At 33.9% G+C, this 21,437-nt stretch overlaps 1 protein-coding gene across 1 annotated transcript; it reads left to right on the plus strand.

Annotated features, from left to right (window-relative positions):
- Positions 1 to 14,314: 14,314 nt before the first annotated feature.
- LOC136223614 (mitochondrial fission protein ELM1) lies at positions 14,315 to 19,954 on the plus strand. The gene is made up of 10 exons (XM_066011717.1): positions 14,315 to 14,677; positions 14,780 to 15,018; positions 15,890 to 15,986; positions 17,867 to 18,016; positions 18,139 to 18,265; positions 18,551 to 18,663; positions 18,760 to 18,823; positions 18,906 to 18,999; positions 19,112 to 19,220; positions 19,533 to 19,954. Exons 1-10 carry the CDS (start codon positions 14,495 to 14,497, stop codon positions 19,632 to 19,634), a joined length of 1,278 nt encoding a protein of 425 aa, XP_065867789.1. The 5' UTR covers positions 14,315 to 14,494; the 3' UTR covers positions 19,635 to 19,954.
- Positions 19,955 to 21,437: the final 1,483 nt, after the last annotated feature.

Consider the following 21,437-nt stretch of genomic DNA (forward strand, 5'->3'; position numbering starts at 1 on the left):
ATTATTTCATAACACAATAAGAATTGTAAACAAGTTTTTTTAGAGAAATTTATCAATACTCTCATTGCAGCATACTCGTCCAATCAAATAATGCTACTTATATATATTTATTTCTTAATATCAACCATCTCCCATAAATTAGTACATTCTTCTTGATCGGGTGTATTACACTTTGTGTATAGTATAAATTTTTATGTTTTTAATAGAAAAATTAATTAAGAGCATATTGGGGTTCGTGTTCTTACTTATTGTTTTCTATTATTGTTAGTTGTTTGATGTTTGTTATTGCTTGTAGTTAATACATATGATTTGATTTTCCTTTAAAACTCTATCATTCTAAGCAAACACTTTTCATCTACTAACTGGAGTTAAAAAGCAAAAATTAGTTACGAAAAAGTAGCTACCAAACGGATACTAATATTTATATCAGCAATATGAAACAACAACAGGTGAACCAAACAGACTCTAAAGATGAGTTATCACATTATAATTGAATAAATACAACAAAAACGAATCACGTCAAATGAATTGTCTTTGTTAATCATGTTATTATATAGTCGATGTCGGTTTGGAATCAATTTCGTTAATTCGAATATACGGGTGAGTACGGTAAGCAATAAAGCGAGGGTTCGGAGGTAAACTTCTTCTTTGTATGAACCTAAGAAAAGCTCGAATGACCTTCAACAAAAGGGTACATGTACCTGAGCTGGAATCGCTAGTAATCATCGATCAGCCATACAGCGGTGATCAACGACTTCTCTTTAGATATATTGACTTGACACTTGCTCATAAAAGTAGAGCTACATTCGTGGGGTTAAGAACCCCTACATCCCCTCATATTGATTTGGTTGATAAGGATGAGGGTTGGAGGGCCCGGCGGGTAGCTGCAGCGTAGTTTTCTACTCGATTCTGTATAAAACTTTCTCTTTCTGATCTCAATTAATTATATTTATAGTGTGAAAAAGTCAAAAAAAGAAACTCAGACCATATGGATATACATACATTTTATTTTATTCTATATAATTGGGTTATATAGGTTAGACATCACCTTCCCTATTTAGTAAGAGTGTCGTTTGGAATCAATTCTCCCATGATGATTGTCAGTTATTAGAGGCATGACAACCATATGCACCCTTTCCCTTAACCTTTAACTTCACATAAATTCGTTGACTCTTGAGAAATTATATAACGAGCAGTACACCCAATGAATTAAATGATGGCATTTATAATCTTTAAAAAGAAATGATGACATTTATAATTAGTATTTATTAACACAATAATCTTCCATAAAATGGTTTACATCCATTTTTTATTGGTTAGATGTATTACATCAAACGTATTGTAGAAGTCATCATTTTATTTATAGTTAGAAAGTCACATTAAATATACATAATACTATAAAAATCATCATAAATATCAATCACAAACCTTCGACGTAAAATAAATAAATTCTTCTCTTACTCATTATTATTTGTTATATTTCCTAAAATCAAAAAATAAAATAAAAAATAAATTGAACCCGAAATATAATATTTTTTAGTCTAGCAAATAGTACAAGCTAGAATAATGTTAAATCCTAATGAAAATATTTATAAAGAATGTAATGAGACGTTAGTGTTGGCCGACCTGAATGTAAGATGTACTAAACAGGAAAACTTTTTATCATAGTCTGAAAAACAGGTGATAATAAGGAGTGAGCTTCATACTCAATAACAATATTATTAATCATAGTTATATATATATAGATATAGATATAACACATCTACATGTGCATACAATTCAATTTACAACAAGTATTTAACTATCAGTAGTCACTATTTTTATAAAAAAAAGTGAGTAATCACATAATAGGACACATTAATTAATTATTATATATTTTATTTAAAGATCTAGTTAATAAATCTAAATGAAATGTGTCCAAAGGTCTCATGGTCAAACAATTCATCAATAAAAATAGGTATATGTTATCATCTACTCTTGTAAGACACAACTTTAAAATTCATAATATAATTCTCAACGTAATGGCATTATTATCATATACTCTTGCAAGACATAGTGTTGGTCCCGTGTGATTAGTTCCAAGGGGGGGTTAGGAACTAATATAACTTTTTTGTTTAATTGTATGCTGACTTAGTTATTTTGCAAGTTGGTCAGCTCAGCTTTTGGTCAGCTTGCTCAGATATGCTATAAGACAGCTTTGGACGGATATTGACTAAAGATGTTTTATTTATAAGTTAGATATTGACACTCTTGGAGGTCAGCTTCTAACTTAGCACTTGAAATTACTCAGAGTCAACTTTAAATAATTTTATATGCTGAGTAAATTTCACATACAACACATGCACATATATATTGAGAGAGAGTTTAGAGATTACTCAGTATCACTTATCCTGGTTCGGCCTCTCCGCCTACGTCCAGTCCCCAGAGTCCTCCGGGCTTTTAGAATCCAATACTGAGCTCTTTAAAGATAGAGCACAAACCAATTACAAGGCAGTTGAATATGCAAGAGTACCTTCCTCTATTCGTCTACTCAACTCCTACTAAGTGCTACAACCCAGCACCTAGATTTCTCTACCACTGAATGTTTACAGCCAAACACTCAGCACAACACTCTCAATTTTACAATTGATAAACACTTGTTCCTTTTCAAATAAAGAACACTTTAGAAGATTACAAGTAATCACTCTAGCATTTACACAAAGAATGAAAGATGGGTGTAAGATCTATTTTTGTAACTAAGTGCTTTTGTATCTTTTCTCTCTTGTATTTTTCTCTTTTGTAATCCGGCTTTGATCCAAGGATTTTGATTGTCCTTATATAGGAGAAAATCTGGGATCGGATGCTTTAGAAATGATGTAGCCGTTAAGGTTAAAATGGCTCTTTTAGGGGACAGATTCTGGTCAGCTTCAGACTGTTCCGGCCATTCCCTTCCTCTGCATTTCTTCAGACGTCAGGCTTGTCCTCTTGTGTCTGGCTTGTCCTTTAGTGTCAGTTGTCCTTTACCAATGATCCATTGACCCATACATCTCGGAATGTGTCTTCTGCGTATTTCCAAGGATTCAATTATTGGTACAGAGGAGCGGTAATCATTGTCTTTTAGCTAACGACTTTTTTATGATGTCCTGAAGAATCACTCAGCTTCTACTTCGTAAAACCTTGTCATTTACAATTTCCAATCCGAGTGTAAGTTTAGTCAGCTCAGCTTCGTGAGACAGTTGTTGTGGACGTGTATGTCTTTGTCTTTTGATGCTAAGTTTGATTCCACTTAGCTTGATACTTTAGGCTTCTATGCTGACCTCTTCCTGTCTTACTTCTTATATTTATCTTTATTTATATTTACACTCAACATTGAACAAACGGATTAGTACAATTAAAATAAAGCACTTAAATTTAATTGTCTCTTAATCATGGATGATTTTGTCAAATCAAAATCTTGTGGAAAGGTGTTTCAACAAACTCCCCCATTTTGATGTTGGCAAAATGCATAATTATGGAACTCAGTTTTGAAATTCCCCATGATTGATTTATCTTTCATATTTCTGAAATTTCTCCCCCGTAAGGGTTGCATCTGTTATTTACCTCTTAAACAAACTAAGGATGTTTGTACTGACTAGATTAGTTCTAAATTATTGTGAGTCTAAGTCAGCTTTCATAAATGCTTGGATACTCAGTTTGATTTACTCGTTATTTTTGTATACTGAGTATTTGTTTGTTCAATGTTTATGTTAATGTGTATTGACAAGTATGGCATTTGAACAGAATAGAGAACAGTTCATTGAAATAGAATAGACCATACACATGCATAATACTTGTGTCCACAAAATATATTTCTAAACAAACACAAAAACAGTTTCACACACAAACACTTAAGTTTCACTTCTTCACACAGCTTTACTTCACACAGCCTTACCCTTTCCTTTCACTTTGCTTCCTGATGCACCTATCTGTTGTTGAGTTCCAGTTGTAGTTCTCTCCCCCGTTTTGCCAGCATCGGGTTTATAGACAAAGGTTTCATTTCTTACAGCTGAGGATAGAACATTCGAATAGCATTGTAAACGCTTCGTGCTCTCACTCAAGCCGTCTATTACAGGTATGCAATCATCTCGAACATTTCAAGGAACGGGGATAGATCCAGTGATCAGATTGATAATACACTCATGGGACTTGCTAAGCCAGGTAAGGGAGTTGGTGATCTGAGCAAAGGATTGATGATACATTTTCAAGAGGGCAGAATCATAGAAGATGCGTTGACCACTGTCATAGCGAACGGCCTGTAGAAGACCTTGTGAAAGTTTATCATTGATGAGGTCAACATCCATCTGAGCTTTGTTGACACTGAGAAGACTCACGGCTTCACTGAGTTGATCAATGGTACATTGAGAAGTGGAGGAAACAAGCTCTCGTGTGCATATAAGATCGGCAGTCAGCTTGGCAAAGCATCCCTGCAACTAGATTCAGCATGTGCTAACTGTAAGCCGCAATCGTAGGGATCGACAACTTTTAGGTTTAGCGTGCCTTCTTTATTAGCCCACTCGTGCTTCTTTTGTTGAAATAAGCATAAATGGTCCAATTCATGATTTCTTAATAATCAGTCTATTGAAAAAAAAAATCATATATGAGTAATATAACTAGAAAAAGGAATTACATCGCATTCATGACCGATCTCTAATAATGGATTAGTTATACTACACTATTGTTATTAGTTGGAGCATGGTCATTGGTCCATGTGGCATATTGGTTTATTTACCTATTATCATATGTCTCCTCCCTTTGGTCGGTCGAATTTCTTCAAGGCTTCGATCCAAGCGTACAACATAGTGATTCGAAAGATCGGTGATTCTTTTTTAGGTATAAGGACTAGCTACGGCCGAAGGAAAATTGGGGTGAATAGAACATCCAATGCGTGGTTCCCACTCTCTTGTTTAATAAACCATTTATTTTTAATAGAAAATCAATTAAAAACCTATCTCGTTTATATGTTCCTGCTTATTGTTTATTATTAATGTTAGTTAGTTGTTTGATGTTTGTTTTTACTCGTAGTTGAAAGATATTAGTTGATTTTTATTTAAAAATCATATGTTTTTAAAAATCACGTTGTTATATATATATTATTGTTTGGAATCACTCTGTAGGGCCGGCCCTGGGCCTAGACCAGGAGTGCGTCGGCCTAGGGCCCAAGGCCGTAAGGGGGCCCAAATATTTTATCAGATGTGTAAGTATATATAAGTTATAAACAACAATTTAAATTAAAGTCGAATGGATTTCCTGGTGGTAGAGTGTAGAACTCCCTTCTATAAAGGCTCACGTGTTCGATCCATGAATAGAGCATAACTTTTTTTAGACAGTATTTTTTTAGAACAAAATATCTTTTAATGTCAAAATGGTACTTTTACATGTAAATCAAATAAAATTATTATTTTTAATATAATTTAAGAATTAAAATTTATAAATTAAGAGTTAAGGATATATTTATTAAAGTTTATAATTTATGAATTGGGTCTAAATTTTTTAAATTAGAATATAAAAAATCATACTTTATTTCGTATATATAAAAATAATGGCATATTGAAAAGTAATTTTGATAAAATAATTTAATTGTAATTTTGTAACCAATTTGATATTTATGTAAAAAACTCTAAAAATTATTTAGGTTTTAAAGGTTCCAAATAATTAATATTTTAAACTCAAAAGAGGTCTAATTTGATTTTTTTTTTAATATAGATTGAGGGTTAATTTAAAAATTACACTCATATTTAACATTTGCGGTATCTAAAATTTGGTCATATCATTCGGTAACATTTTCACAAATGACTTTTAACCCATTTTGGATGGAAAATTAATCATTTTTTTTTTGTTTTTGCACATGATACAATTGTTAACATGGCATATATACACACGATAATTGATTTAATTTTTAACCATATAGATTTAATATGTATATAAATAAGGAATTAAATTTTTTTCTCATTTATCCACGTATTAAGTCTATATAGAAAAATAAAATAAAATAATTATTGGCAAAACATTTAACAAATCGATTATTTTCTTATATGAAATGAATTAAATTTCCCTTATAGAAATATTCTAATGGGCAAATGTTATCAAATAATAACACATTAGCCAAATGATAAAATTTTGGATACTACATAGGTCAAATAGGGGTTTTATCTATAATTTAAAGAAATTGTGAAACATCTTTTATTTTGGATAAACTTGTATTTAGTAACGTAATAATACATGAGTTTATCATAGGTGTGTTCAATGGGTCTAAGGATATTGAGCTGGTTAATAGAACTCTCCTGATCCTTATTCCTAAAATTGATAAGCCTTCTTCCTTTTTGCATATGAGACCCATCAGTCTTTGTAATGTTCTTTACAAGACGATTACAAAAATTGTGGCTAATAGAATCCGTGGCATTCTTCCGGAGATCATTTGTCAGAATCAGGGTAGTTTTGTACCCGGTAGACAAATGATGGATAATGTGGTGATTGCCCAAGAAATGGTGCACACTATGAAGATTAGGAAAGGGAAGAAAGGCATTGTGGCTCTTAAGCTGGATTTGGAGAAGGCCTATGATCGCATCAACTAGAACTTCCTGATGGAGAGTCTGGAGAGAGCTAGGATCCCAGACAGTTGGAGAAATCTTATTAAGGTTTGTATTACTTCTCCTGTGTTTCAGGTTATGGTGAATGGGGATATGTCGGAGGAGTTCTCTCCGGGTCGGGGCATCCGTCAGGGTGATCCTATGAGTCCCTTCCTTTTCGTTATTGCTATGGAGAGGCTGTCCCACCTTATTCAAGATGCCATTAATATTGGGAGTTTCCACCCGGTGGCCATCAACAGTTTCTGTCCCCAGGTGACCCACTTATTCTTTGCGGACGATGTCCTTATCTTTCTTGAAGGTAATGAGGAGCAGTTGAGTGTCATTATGGATATTCTGGATTGTTTTTGTTCGGACTCTGGTCAGAGACTTAATATCCAGAAATCTAGGATGATGTGCTCTAAGAATATGAATCCGAGAATTTGTAAAAGATTAAGTGATTTGTCTGGTATTCCTCTTACTAATTCTCTTGGGAAGTATCTGGGGATTCCTCTCCATAGCGAGAGAGTGTCTAAAGTTTCTTTTAAAGATACTTTGGACAAATCCAATACGAGGTGTGCCACGTGGAAAGCCAAGACTCTCTCCCTCGCTGGCCGTCTGACTTTAATTCAATCTGTGAATTCCGCTGCTCCCAACCACATCATGCAGGCTTGTCAGCTTCCGAATCCTGTGCTTAATGATCTTGATAAGATTAACCGAAGGTTCCTGTGGGGGGAAGCTGCGGAGGGAAGAAAGATCCACCTGGTGCCTTGGAGTGAGGTTTGTCAGCCCAAAGATTCAGGGGGTTTGGGCATTAGGAGAGCTAAGGATAATAATAAAGTTTTATTAATGAAACTCTTTTGGCGTATGTGGCAATGCCCCTCCTCTCACTGGGTTCGCCTTCTTTGTGGTAAGTATCGAAAAGATAAGATCTTTGGGGGCCCGAAAGAGAGAGTTATCAATTGTTCCTTCCTCTGGAAAGGGCTTAGCGCCGTTTTTGCTGAGTTTTGCTCGGGGGTTGGTCTGGATGTGGGTAATGGTAAGTCCATAAGCTTCTGGTTTGATACCTGGATTGGGGATAAACCTTTAGTGGATGTGTGCACTTCCCCCCCGCCTAGTGATATCCAAAACTGGAGGTTAGCCGATGTGGTGGACTCTGAAGGGGACTGGGTTTGGCCTAAATTTGATTCTTTCTTTAGCCTTGAGACTCTCCTTAGAATTAGAGGAGTGAAGGTGAGTAATCAAGAGGAAGACATGGATAAGCATTGCTGGGCGTTGACTAACAATGGAGTCTATTCTTGCAAATCTGCCTTTGAAGCTTTTTCCCTTAACAGGACTGATAATCCCTCGGATATTTGGAAGACCATTTGGTCCCTTAAAATCCCCTACCGCATGAGGAGCTTCCTGTGGCTGGGCGTTAAAGACAAATTACTTACTAACTCAGATAGATACAGAAGGCATTTGGCGACCTCTGGAGCTTGCGGTAGATGTAGAGGCCATGTTGAATCGTTGTGCCACGCTCTTAGGGATTGCCCTAAGAGTGAAGAGGTTTGGAAGAAAATTCTCCCTCATCATACTTTCTCTTCCTTCATGTCCCATTCTGTGAACGACTGGTTCTCAGATGGTATTAGGGGAAAGTTATTGTCTTATATGGAGCTTGGGACATTTTCTTTGCCATTATCTGTCATCAAGTGTGGAAATGGAGGAACGAGGAGATTTTTTATAATAAAGCTGTGCTTTTGCCTAACTTAGCTGAGTTCTTCTTGAAGAAATTCTCCTCTATTATTGATAGTTTCAAAGGTGAGTCCCTTGCCAGATCTTCCCTGAGTAGTGATGTCCACCTCGTGAGCTGGAGCAGGCCGAGAGAGGGGGTTGTGAAGCTGAATACTGATGGTTCCTGCCTCAGTAATGGTAAGATTGCTGCCGGAGGTGTTCTTAGGGATGCGGGAGGCGCCTGGCTTTCTGGGTTTACCCATAATTTGGGTTTGAGTTCTTCCTTCTCTGCGGAGCTCTGAGGCATTCTCTCTAGGATCCAGCTGGCGATTAGGCTGGGTGTTAAGAGGCTTTTTGTGGAGTCAGATAACTTGGAGGCCATCAATATGATTTTGGGTAGTCATGCCATGGGTCTTCATAACCGCAACCTTATTAAAGCTATTAAGAGGCTTAGCCCCTCATTTGATATCCTTGAGTTCAGCCACATTTTCCGGGAGCAGAACCGTGTTGTAGATCACTTAGCGGCGGCAGGCCATGAGGGGGTGTTAGGTGTTTTTACCCTTACCGTTCCCCCTATCGCTCTTTCTCCTCTTCTTTTAGAGGATAGGATTGAGGTTAGCTTTCCTAGGCTAATCCCGGTGTAGTTGCTTGTTTTGCTTTGCTCATTTCCTTTTCTACCAAAAAAAAAAGTAACGTAATAATACATACCATATAATTAGTAATAAAATATTTTTTTATTTATCATCTATTGAAATATACTTTAATTTTTTATATATTTTTTTTTTGTTTAAGGGGCCTTTATTTATTATTTTACCTAGGACCCGTAAATTATCAGGACCGGCCCTGAGTCTATCATGATGATTTTCAGTGATTCGGGGTGTGACGACCCCCTGCACCCTTTTTCTCCAGTCTCTTCATATAAACTCGTTGACTTTTGAGAAATTATATAATAAGAAGTATATCGCATGAATTACTTGATAACATTGAATGAATTACTTAATAACATTTATAGTCAGTTATTTATTAATACAAATCATTTTCCATAAAATAGGATATATTCATTTTTTTATTGATCAGATTTATTACACCATATGTAATTATAGAAGTTATCAATTTATTTATAATTAGGAATTGTAACCCCATTTTTCGTTTACATTAAATACACATAATACTGAAAACACTCATCATAAATATCAATCACAGACATTTAACATAAAACAAATAAATTATTCTCTTATTCATTATTATCCATCGCAATTCCTAAAACCAAAAAAATAAAATAAAAATCAAATTAAACTATGGGTGGCGGATCGTTTAGCGGCCGAGGGCCATGAGAAGATGTTGGGAGTCACTACTTTCTCTTCTCCTCCTACTTTCATTTATTCTCTCCTTTTGGATGATGTGGTGGGGACTAGCTTCCCTAGACTAATCCCGGGTTAGGCTTCTTTTTGGTTTTTGTTTGTCTTTTCCTTTCATTTTCCTACCAAAAAAAATGAATATACTTTTTTTTAGTCTAGCAAATAGTACAAACTATAATAGCGTTAAATCCTAATGAAAACATTAATAAAAAATGTCAATGGGAATGAGATGTTTGTGATGGTCGGCCTGAATGTAAGATATACATGATACAACTAGCAAACACAAGATTTTTTCTATCGTAACATGAAAAATAAGTGGTAAGAGGTGAGCTTCATACTCAATAATAATTATTACTCATATTTATATACATATATACACATAACACATCCACACGTGCATATAATTCAATTTAAAACATGTATTTAACTAACATTAACCACACAATAAGATGCATTAATTAACTACTATACATTTTATTTAATGACCTCACTTAACCTAAGTAAAATATGTCCATTGGTTAATGAATTCATTAACAAAAAATAGTATACGATATCATATATTATTAACATGCAACTCTAAAATTCATAATGCAATTTTCATCGTAATGATATTGTTATCGTATACTCATTCAAAACACAGTACATGCTCAATTGGAGCTAAACAACACCATATTGTCTCATCTTCCAAGACAGGTGCGTGTTATCACAGTATGAACAACCTCCAAACTATTGTACATATCAACTTAAGCTAGCTATTTACATTTGATTCACAACCACTCCTAGTCCCGTTCGTAATTAATTTCTTGGAATTCATAATGTGATTAGTAATCATCTCATATCTCATCACAAATCAGATTTACACCAAGCATCAAATCATTATGATTTGGTCACATAACATTATATCAATTATCCAACCAACACATACACATCAATGATGGTAATCTCCTACAATAGGTCATAAATGAGTTAAATGAGGGGTCGTATCCAGCAACCTGACTCTTATTCCTAAGTTAATAATAAAGTTTGAGAGAGTGAAGATGAGGTATAAGAGAATTCTAGGATTTTGTGATGATGTACCTTAGTTGTATAGTCACCATTTATTGGTGTTGATGAATTCTTGTAAATTTTAATGTTTTTAGATAAATAGATATTTAATATATCCAATCATATAATTTCTCTCATACAATAATTGCTCATTTACATGTTACTTCTTTCATTCCATTATATAAATCATTATTGGATGTTTCACATAAATTAAAAAATACAATCAATATAGAGTTAAAATAATAAATTTACATTGGTTAACTTAAAAAAATCACTCGCATATAATGATTGGAGAATAAGTCTTGGAATGTTAAAAACATACATGGTTACATTGAAAACCAAGACAAAAAAATTCAATGATTAGACCGATAAACTAAACTAAAAATTCTTGAAAAACTGGAATGATAGAAAAAAAAATCATTTTCTAAAATAACTTATATAATGGAATTGAGCGAGTATTAAACAAACATCATTGTTCTTTCATTATATCCACCACTTGCTTCTTTATCTCATGTTTTGCTTTCCAAACTATAAATAAAATTTCCATGTAACTATTTGATCTTCGTCAAGATTGTTTATATGAGATATCTATACTTTTATTTTTTTTTTCTAGAAATCACTATTGAATTTTATTTTTCCTTGCTCTTCACTAGTAGCTGATCAAAGTTGGTGACTTATTTATGTCAATTTACGATGATGATGTAAACACAAACCAAAGATAAAAAAAACTGAAATAACAATTCGAAATGTAGGAATTAGGAAGAGCAAATTCAGAAAAAAAGAAAAGAAAATAGGAATACCAAAAGAAAGATGCCCAAACCGGAATCTGTGAAGATAAAATAGATATTGAAAATAAGATGTGTAAAAACCTGAAAATATAATAATATAAAGAACCAACAAATGTAAATAAAAGAATTATGCACGAAAAAGACAAGAAAGTGGAAAAGAAACGGTAAACTAGAGAGGAGTGGAGTCCCATCAACCAATACGAAAAAGTTAAGTACTTGTAAAATCAATTTAAAACTTGATGTTTGATGTAATTTCTTTAAAAAATACTTAGTCGGAGACTAACTTAAACCGCTATTATTTTAAGCGGGCTAGGCTCGGATTCAAAATCAATTTTTAAGTCTAGCCCAAATAAGTCTATCTAAATATATATAATTTTTAATAATAAATATTAAAATATATATATTTAAAAATAAATATTTTAATATATAAATTTAATAATTTATAGTAATAAACCGGACCGACCTGGACCAACTCGTACTATTTTTATAAAACCTAAGCTCGCCCTAGACATAGACATGCTTTATCGGTTCTGCACTGGTTTGGGCAAAAAAATCATTTTTTTCTTGTCTAATCTAACCCATTAGATGAAGGCATAGGCGGGTTGAGTGGTTACCTGGACTTGTGAACAAGTCTAGCGTCTGTGGGTGATTATCCTAGTCAGTCAAGAAGCTGCATTTTTAATCCCGACAAAATGAGAATAAGAAAAAATTATCCTTATTTTAACTTTATATTATTATTTTGGTTTAAAACACTATTTGCCCGTTGAACCATGCAAAATCTCAACCGGTGTGGATGATAAGTTAGGAGTTAAGTAAAAAAAATTTTAAATTGTAAGAGCATCTCCAACAGCCTCTTAAGTTGGCTCTTAAGTTAAAATTTGAAGAGAAAGAATGAAAAATCAGCTCCAACAGCCTCTAAGTGGCTCTTTAAATCACTAGGAGTCTCTTCATCCTCTCTATTAATAGAGAGTCTCTCTCCACCTTTTAGTGCCTCTTAATTCATTTTTTTATTAATAATGTATTATTGTGGAGTCTCTCTCCTCACACTATTGGTAAATATAACAATAATTAATAATTTTAATGTTAAAATAATAAATAAGGAGTGGATATAAGGAGTATTGTTGGAGATGAAATGTCTGAGTCACTCTTAAATCACTAAGGGTCCGTTTGGTATGCCGTAATGCAATGTAATGTAATCAACCTTGTAATGTAATGGAATGGAATGGTGATTCCATTACCATGTTTGATTGTTAAATAAAAAGAAAATGAAGGAAATGTAATTACCATTACAATATTTATGTTTGCCTAAATAAATATAATCATAAAATTTTATTTGCACAATTAAAATTAACGAAAAACATGATAACGTAAATGAGATTTAGCGAAAAACGAAAAACACGAAAAATGCAAAAAATGCAAAAAAAAAAAAGAAGAATCAAAATCAAATACAAAATTAGATTAGCTGAAATCAATTTAATTAGTGCATATATATAAAAAATTATTTTTTTCTCGTTTTTAAATTTTCATGTTTTTCTACTTTTTACGTTTTTGAGAATGATAAGAGGTTAGATTGAGGTGTGAGATTTCATAAATGAGAGGTTAGAGAAGCTTTGCGAGTAACAATTAGGATTACATGTTTTGGATGTAATGAGAATTCAACTCCTTTTTCTATGTAATGTGCATTACAAACTTTATTGAACAAAATGTAGCCTATGGTTTTCTCATTACATTCCAATAAAATTAAAAATTTCATCCAATACCGTAATCCTTGGACCCGCCCCGAATCCGGATTAGTCGGCCAATGTGGTTCAGAGTACCGGATGGTTTAACAAAAAAAAAATTGCATCCAAACATAGTAATGGGCTTTTGATGTAATGGGCATTCCATTACGAAGTCCATTACGTCTTACCAAACGTATCCTAATAGTCAATTCTTTATATTATTTTTAGAGAGTGCACTAAGGGCTTTAATCGCTCCAGAGATTCTGAGTTCAAGTTTTAAGTTACGTCTCAAACTTTAATTGGAAAAGCGATGATTTGAAAAGTGTTTGATAAATCTCGAATCAAGTACTCACATTCCAATACCAAAAGAAATATATAAAGCATTTATATTGTGTATAAATAAAATAGTGGATTGCTATACGTCGCCCCTATTTTACTTATCATCGCCTCCTATTTGATATTTTTGCCCTTTTCATTTTTCATTCAAAAAAGTGAAATTCTCTCAACCCCGAAGAACAAAACGAAGAAAAATCATGCCTCCAAAACAAGGAAAAATACTTGAACATCCAAGTTTCGTATTTACCAGTAATCTGAAATTTAACGAATTGAACTTGAAATGAATTTTTTTTTTCGTTGAATTTTCTCTAAACGGGTAGCCCATACGGTCCGGTCCATGGACCGGTAGTATGAACTACCCTATTTTACCTAGACAAAACGGGTAGGTTACCCTATTTTGCCTAGGGTAGCCTACCCGTTTTGCCTAGGTAAAATAGGGTAGCCTACCCGTTTTGCCTAGGTAAAATAGGGTAGCCTACCCGTTTTGTCTAGGTAAAAACGGGTAGGCTATTTATTTTCCTTTAGGGAAAACGGGTTTATTTATTTATTTATTTATTTTAATTATAATAAATATTAATTATAAATAAATTATGTATTGATTGGAAATAAAAAATATGTATTGAAATGTCCAATTAATTTTTATTTAGTAAATTATATTTATTTACTTTTTAGAATGTAAATTTAATTATACTTAAATTATGTATTGACTGGATAGAAAACACGTATATATAAATTATTGATTGGAAATAAAAGATAACGGATGCAGTGCATATTCCGTCGTAGAAACTGAATGAAAAGAGTGAAGAAAAAGTAAACTCGTTTTCTCTGACCAGCATAACCATTTTCATTCTCACTTTCCAATTTGTATACTCTTTCTTTCTCTCTCTCTCGATTTCTATGGCTTAATTTCAGTTATTTGCTTAGGGTTTTGAAATCACTACTGTTATCCATCTATGAGACCCATAAGGCTCCCGGAACCTCCAAGTCCCACTATGGGCGTGCCCGAGATCTTCGACAGTGGCGCTAACGGCGTTATTAGGCGCGCCGTCGTTATTGGCAACGGATTTGCCGGCTCCGAGAATCAGAGCATCGGGTTGGTTCGCGCTCTCGGTCTTCTCGATAGCTACGTCTTATACGTGAGTTCATAATCTATCTCGGAACTCTGAATTACTTGATTGCAATTAAATTACCAACTGATACTGTTATATTTAGTTCCTAATTCTACTTGTTAAATACAGCGAGTTACTAGACCGAGAGGAGGAGTGAATGATTGCCTACACTGGCTTCCGGTTTCCCTTCACAAGAAGTTGGATTATGTTATAAGGCTAATTTTTAATTACTTGCGGCTTTCGTTTGCTTCTCGAGGGAATAAATTAGGGTCTTCATCTATGCAAAATGGTGGCAGCGTGGGTTTAGCAGCGGTTTTGGAAGCTGATGTGAAGCAAATTGTGAACCTGGCCCGTGAGAGTTATGAAAAGTAAGTCTGTTTCTCTTGAGCTTTTGCTTTGTTCGCTTGTTTGTGAATTCTAAGTTAATTGGCGAGAAAGCTTTGTATTTGAAACCTCTTAATATAGTTGTGTTAGAATTAGGACATAAGTTAGTTGATTTTGTGTAAAATCAATCTTCCCCCTTCTTTATATTGAAGCATATGGTGTGACCTGCGTTTGGTCCAGTTTTAGTTAGATGGACCTTTTTGTTTCCCCTTTTAGTTGTAGGCTTCATGGTCTATTTACAGCTTTGAAATGTTAGGGTGAAAAACACTGAGAGTGATTACACATTTGTCAGACATCTTCCTTAAACATCTCATAGACAGGAATGCAGAAATTTGATTTATACAACGTATAACAAGTAAAATACTGATAGTTGAGCGAGTAGGTTTCTGATTTTGTGAATTTTAAATGCTACACTTATAGACTTTGTAGAATACATGTTTTCTAGCTATGTATGCCTTCTTGCTCGGGCTCACAAATAAAGAGGAGTACGTCATTTGTGTAAAGAAACATGCTGTGAGTGACTTTAACATAGGCTGGCCACACCATCTTCTCATCATTTAAATTCTAGTTTGATTTGTGCAGTGAGTAAAATGCACTGAGCTAGTAAACTTGGTAACAGATTTGCATGACAATCATAGAGTTGGTGGTGCATCTTCTTCATTCTAGAACTTTAGGTCTTTTGAGCCAACGCTATGCCTTTCCTTTCTGTTTCTAATATGTTTAATTCACAACTAATTAATACCTTTATCTATAGTAGTGAATAATACTGTAGGTCTTCTTAGTAAAGACATGCTAAATTTACTTTCTATTATATTATATTGTCTGGCATATAAATATAATTTTTAACCTTATCAGGGATGGCCCTCTATTGGTGGTTGCATCAGGCAGAGATACTATTTCTATTGCAAGCTCAATAAAACGTACAGCATCTAAAAATGTTTTTGTTATTCAGGTATGTTGATGAGGACTTCTCTTTTTTGTTTATTAGTTGGTGAACTTGCTGCATCACAGATCTGGCCAATGATTGTGTATATCAATACGGTTTAGTTTGTGATCTCTTGCTGTCTATGTGATAGTTGATGGCTATTCTTTCAGTTTGTTTTGGCATGAGTTATGTCTAGTGTAGTGATTCCCTTCAACATTATAAAAAGTAACTCTTAGTTATACAACTATGTGCGATGTGTCATTTTATTTCCTGTCCAACAACTTTCATCTTACTGTCATTTAGGCTCCTGTTTGTATCAATACATCTATCTAGCTGACATTAGTTGTTTTTTTAGTTCTCTTTGCTCTTTGTTTGAATATGAATGTGCTGTTTCATCTGCTTCCTCTGTATTACCCCTCACAGCTGTTTGTGGTACCAATTTTTTTCTTGTGGTTGATGTTGATTGATTTGCTGTTACTGCAGCATTGCTCCAAAATTGACTAGTTAATACGGCTTAATTATTGGCACTCTTCTACGTAGCATAGTTTCCAAGTCTGCAACACTCTTAACCCCCTTTTTTTTCAGAGTCACAAGATTTCTGAATCAATCTTGATAATAATTTATTAGTTGGTTATTTTTAATCATCCTTATAACTGGTATGTATGTTTGATAAGCTGATGGACACACATAATTGTTAAAGAGGTTATGCCGTTACTGGATGTTCACTTTTAGATCTTTTATTAGGAGAATTAAATTGGTAAGATTGATATAGAAAAAAAAGCATCCTGAGACCCTTAACCTTTTCGATTTTTGTTAATTAAGTCTCTGATTTCTCAAGAGGGCGAGCCTTGGCGCAACGGTAAACGTTGTTGTCGTGTGACCAAGAGGTCACGGGTTCGAGTCTTAGGAGCGGCCTCTTGCCAAATAAATTGGCAGGGGAAGGCTTGCCCCCAGTACACCCTTGTGGTGGGACCCTTCCCCGGACCCTCGCTCAGCGGGGATGTGTAGTGCGACCGGGCCGCCCTTTTTTTTTTAAGTCTCTGATTTCTCAATTGACATATTAAGCTCTCGATCAATTATAATCACACACATTTAGCCCCTAGCAAGCGAGACAAGTCAAACTTGGCTAAAAATATGTGATTTAGTTCATTTGTGTAACATTACAATTTTAACAGGCCATCTTTCCCATTTGTAGAAACAAGAATCTTGTTATATTTCTCCTGTAACCACATCGGACATATAAAATCAACCTTTGGATTGTAAAAAATGTCCTGTCATACACATATGAAATGAGCTACATGCTTTAATTGAATATCTGATGTTTGTCCTTCTAGTTAGGGGCCCAATATGTGTGACTATAATTGATTTAGGACTTAATGTGTTAAATTGAAAGATTATAGGCTCAATCAACAAAAACAAAACAAAAAAAAAAAAAATAGGGGCCTTAGGATGCTTTTTTCCCTTTGATATATTGTTCATGGGGTGTTGAAATATAGGTGAGTTTGGGATATTGTATTGTACATTGAGAAGGTGAATCTGATGTAATCTGCATGTGATAACCTACTAAATAGTAAATGTGTTTGCTACAATTTAGAAATCCAAAATGATATAAAATGCTTCCCAGGCTGAATATTTATTTTAAAAGATAATTTTTGTAAGCTTCCGTGTAGATAATGATTAAACACAATCTGCAGTTACCGATTTAGAGAGATAATTGCTTAGTGACATGTGCAAGTTCTTATTTATTCATGAGACTGTTACACCCACTTTTATGCCATAAGGAAATCCATGGTGTTTGGTGTTGCACAGTTGCATATGTATTCTGCAGCTCTGAAGAACAAGTGATATTGTTGATTCTTTTATTTATGTTCTTTCAAATCTTTCTTTTTTGCTTTTTGTGTTTGCAGATACAACATCCAAGGTCACATTTGAATAGGTTTGACCTTGTGATCACTCCTCGTCATGACTATTATCCCTTGACACTAGAAGCAAAGAAGCAGGTTCCTCAGTTTATGCAGAAATATATAACTCCGTGTGAACCTCCTGATGAGCATGTGGTAATAGCATGTTTTTAATATTGCTTTCACTGTTTGCTTAAGTGAAACAATTAACTTGATTATATATTCTCTACTATCAAAATCTAGTTCTTGTAAGCTATACTATGCTCTTCGAAATTCAGGTATTGACGACGGGAGCTTTGCATCAAATTGATTTTTCTGCACTTCGTAGTGCAGCTAGTGAGTGGCATGATGAATTTGCACCTCTGCCAAAGCCCTTACTGGTGGTTAACATTGGAGGACCTACGAGTAATTACTTACATACTTCGAATAAGTGATACATGTTTTCTGTATGCATGATATAGTGGTGATAATTTTTCATGGGCAGTGCCTAATGTGTCCTTTTATCTCGAAATTTTCAATTTGAAAGAACATGTTTCCTTTCAGTTTTCTCTATTTTGTTTGACTTTATCAGAATTCTTTTTTAAACATATTATCAAGGACAGTAAATAAGTTGTTCTGCTGCACATTTTGATCTGTTTTCCATGGATATGTTACATAAGATTGATACAAAGCACTCCTAATCCTTTATAGGGCGCTGTCGCTATGGCGCTGACCTTGCAAAGCAGTTAACTGCTAGTATATTGAGTGTGCTCGCTAGCTGTGGCAGTGTCAGAATATCTTTCTCTAATAGGACACCTGGAAAGGTACTCCCGCATTTCTCATAGAAAGCACATTGCCTTAAGACAGCAGTGGCACATATTTACTTGTGTGTTATTTTCTTCTTGTGATTCTACCTATAGGTTTCAAATATAATAATCAAAGAGCTCGGGAATAATCCAAAAGTGTACATATGGGACGGTGAAGGTAATGGTTCGTCAATTTAAAAACGTCCTTACTTAAATAGACCTGGATCCATTTTATGAATTTTGAATGTCGTTGCCTTCAGAGCCTAATCCGCACATGGGACATTTAGCTTGGGCAGATGCATTTGTCATTACAGCTGACTCAGTCAGTATGATAAGCGAGGCATGCAGCACAGGGTATGCATGAAAATACTGTCATTTGGTGCTCTAATATATAATTGCATTTACGTTGTGTCATAGTACATTTACTTGGTGAGTACTGAATTAGGATTTCATAACATTGGTGCAGGAAACCTGTATACGTAATGGAAGCTGAACGCTGTACATGGAAGTTCTCTGACTTCCACAAATCTTTGAAGGACCGGGGAGTGGTTCGGCCATTTACAGGTTCTGAGGATGTAAGTGAATTTTTTGAGGTGTACTAGTTTATACTTTTGGGTAATAGGAGTTTACATGGAGAAAAGGGAGATGAGTCTCAAGAATGATTTTGGACCAATGTCGTCCCCCCTCTGTTTCTCTTTCGTCCCCTTTGAAGTATACTTTTTGTCCTGACGATCTTGTGATACTTGTCTGTGTCGGTAGAAATTTGACCCTTTCTGCATCAAAGGCCTTTTCGTGTCATTTCTTGTCGGATAACGTAGCAGCTAAAATCTATTAGAGTTACTTGCCCATCTAACTTGATCAATGAGCTCCCTTTTTGCGTGTTTCAGATTTCCGAGAGTTGGAGCTACCCTCCCATGAATGATACTGCAGAGGCTGCACGGCGGGTGCATGAAGTACTTGCTGAACGTGGATTGAGGCTGAGACCTTAGGCTTCTTCTGTTCATATTTTGTTGTTGTAAGCATATTCTTTACCTTTGTTTTTGCTTCGGAGGGAATTGAATCCACTCAATTTAGATTTGTTCAAATAGGAACCATCAATTGACCACAAGCTTTATACAGATTTGAAATCAGATTCAAGAGTTTTGTTCTATGAAATATGTAAAATAAATGCTAGCTTAGCTATGATAGTGCGGCTTGTAATATAGGAATGAGGAGCAGGAATTTTTTCCTCTCTTTTTCAGCTTTCATTGAAAGGCTTTTGTTTTTCCTTTGAAAATCAAACTTGTGTATATGAGATTGATTGATTTCACACGCTCGAAATACACCTGGGTACGAAATAAGGTTTGATTTCTGATTATTATGTTGTAATCATGTTATATGATCTATATATTCTACGGATTATATTATGATATAAATGACATAAAAATGATAATTGTGCTGAACAGGTTGTGCCAAACGGGTTATCTATGTAAATTGTTGTCGTGTTAGAAATTGACAGGTTTTTATCATAATTGAATGGATGCATGATTTGATGAATAATTAGCTTTATTTTTTTTTATTGTATATAGAAGGATTAAATACCGTTTTGGTCCATAAAGTAGGAACAAAGGGGCTAAATTGGTTAGAGGAGAATAGTATTTTTTTTTTAGTGTAAACTACAAGTATTCTTATTGAGATAATAATTCGGTTTGCAGTTTTGGTTTACCGTTTGTTCATATTTAAGACTCTTAAACATTTGAATTAGTGTTAATTATATCCACGGTTCTTCAAACTGTTTGGTTTACCGTTTGTTCATATTTAAGACTCTTAAACATTTGAATGAGTGTTAATTATATCCACGGTTCTTCAAACTGTTAAAAGATGTTACGTGAATGACATGTTATCAAAATTTGGTTACATGAAAAAAAAGCGTTGCTGAGCAAATTCAATCCAAGTCTCTAAAATATCTTGGCAAACAACGACAACAAAGTTTTAGTCCCGAAAATTTGGAGTCGGGTAAAAAATACTCTCTCAATGTATTTGAAATAGTGCAATTATATTTTTAACATTTTTTTTTATAGTTTTCCCTTTTCAAGAAATTTCATCAAAAAATTTGTTTGAAGTTGCTAAATGAATATAATTTGTTGATAATTTTTGTTAGTATATTCATATGAAAATGGGTAAATATGAGTTTAGTTTTGTTTGATTGCTGAAAAATATTGCAGTGTTTGTTTGTTTAGAAAAATAAATCCAATGAAAATTTTTAGATTAGTCAGATGTTTTACCTTTTTGAATGGTAAAATATTTTTCTAACATTACTTTATTCTTTCTTACCCATTACCCATTTGAAAATAGTAACTACCTATCAATTCTCTTTGTTTTTCAGTGTTGTAAGTACTGAAAAATATTTTATTTTCCCTTATCCAATATTTTTCGACAAATAAACGGGGTTTAGGATTCGCAATTTGGGACATAATAACATAATTTACATGGACAATACAAATTGGAATAAAGTATCAAAAATAAGTCTATGATTTTTGGGAAATATCAATTTAGACTACACATACAAAATAGTAACGATATAAGTTTAATGTTTAAAAAAGATATCAATTTAGACCTTGATAATGGAATGTGACACGTCATTTACGTGATTGCGTTAAGTTCTGATTTCCCTTATAATTGACAAAACTTAATGGAGTAATATAAATAACGTGTCACGTTCCGTTATCGAGATTAAATTGTTTTTTTTTTTTTTTTTTTTTTTTTAAGTTAAGTCTATATTAGGTCTTGTTTGATAAAACACTTAATTACTT

Source organism: Euphorbia lathyris, chromosome 3, assembly GCF_963576675.1.
Source record: "Euphorbia lathyris chromosome 3, ddEupLath1.1, whole genome shotgun sequence".
In the NCBI taxonomy this organism is placed as follows: Eukaryota; Viridiplantae; Streptophyta; class Magnoliopsida; order Malpighiales; family Euphorbiaceae; genus Euphorbia; species Euphorbia lathyris.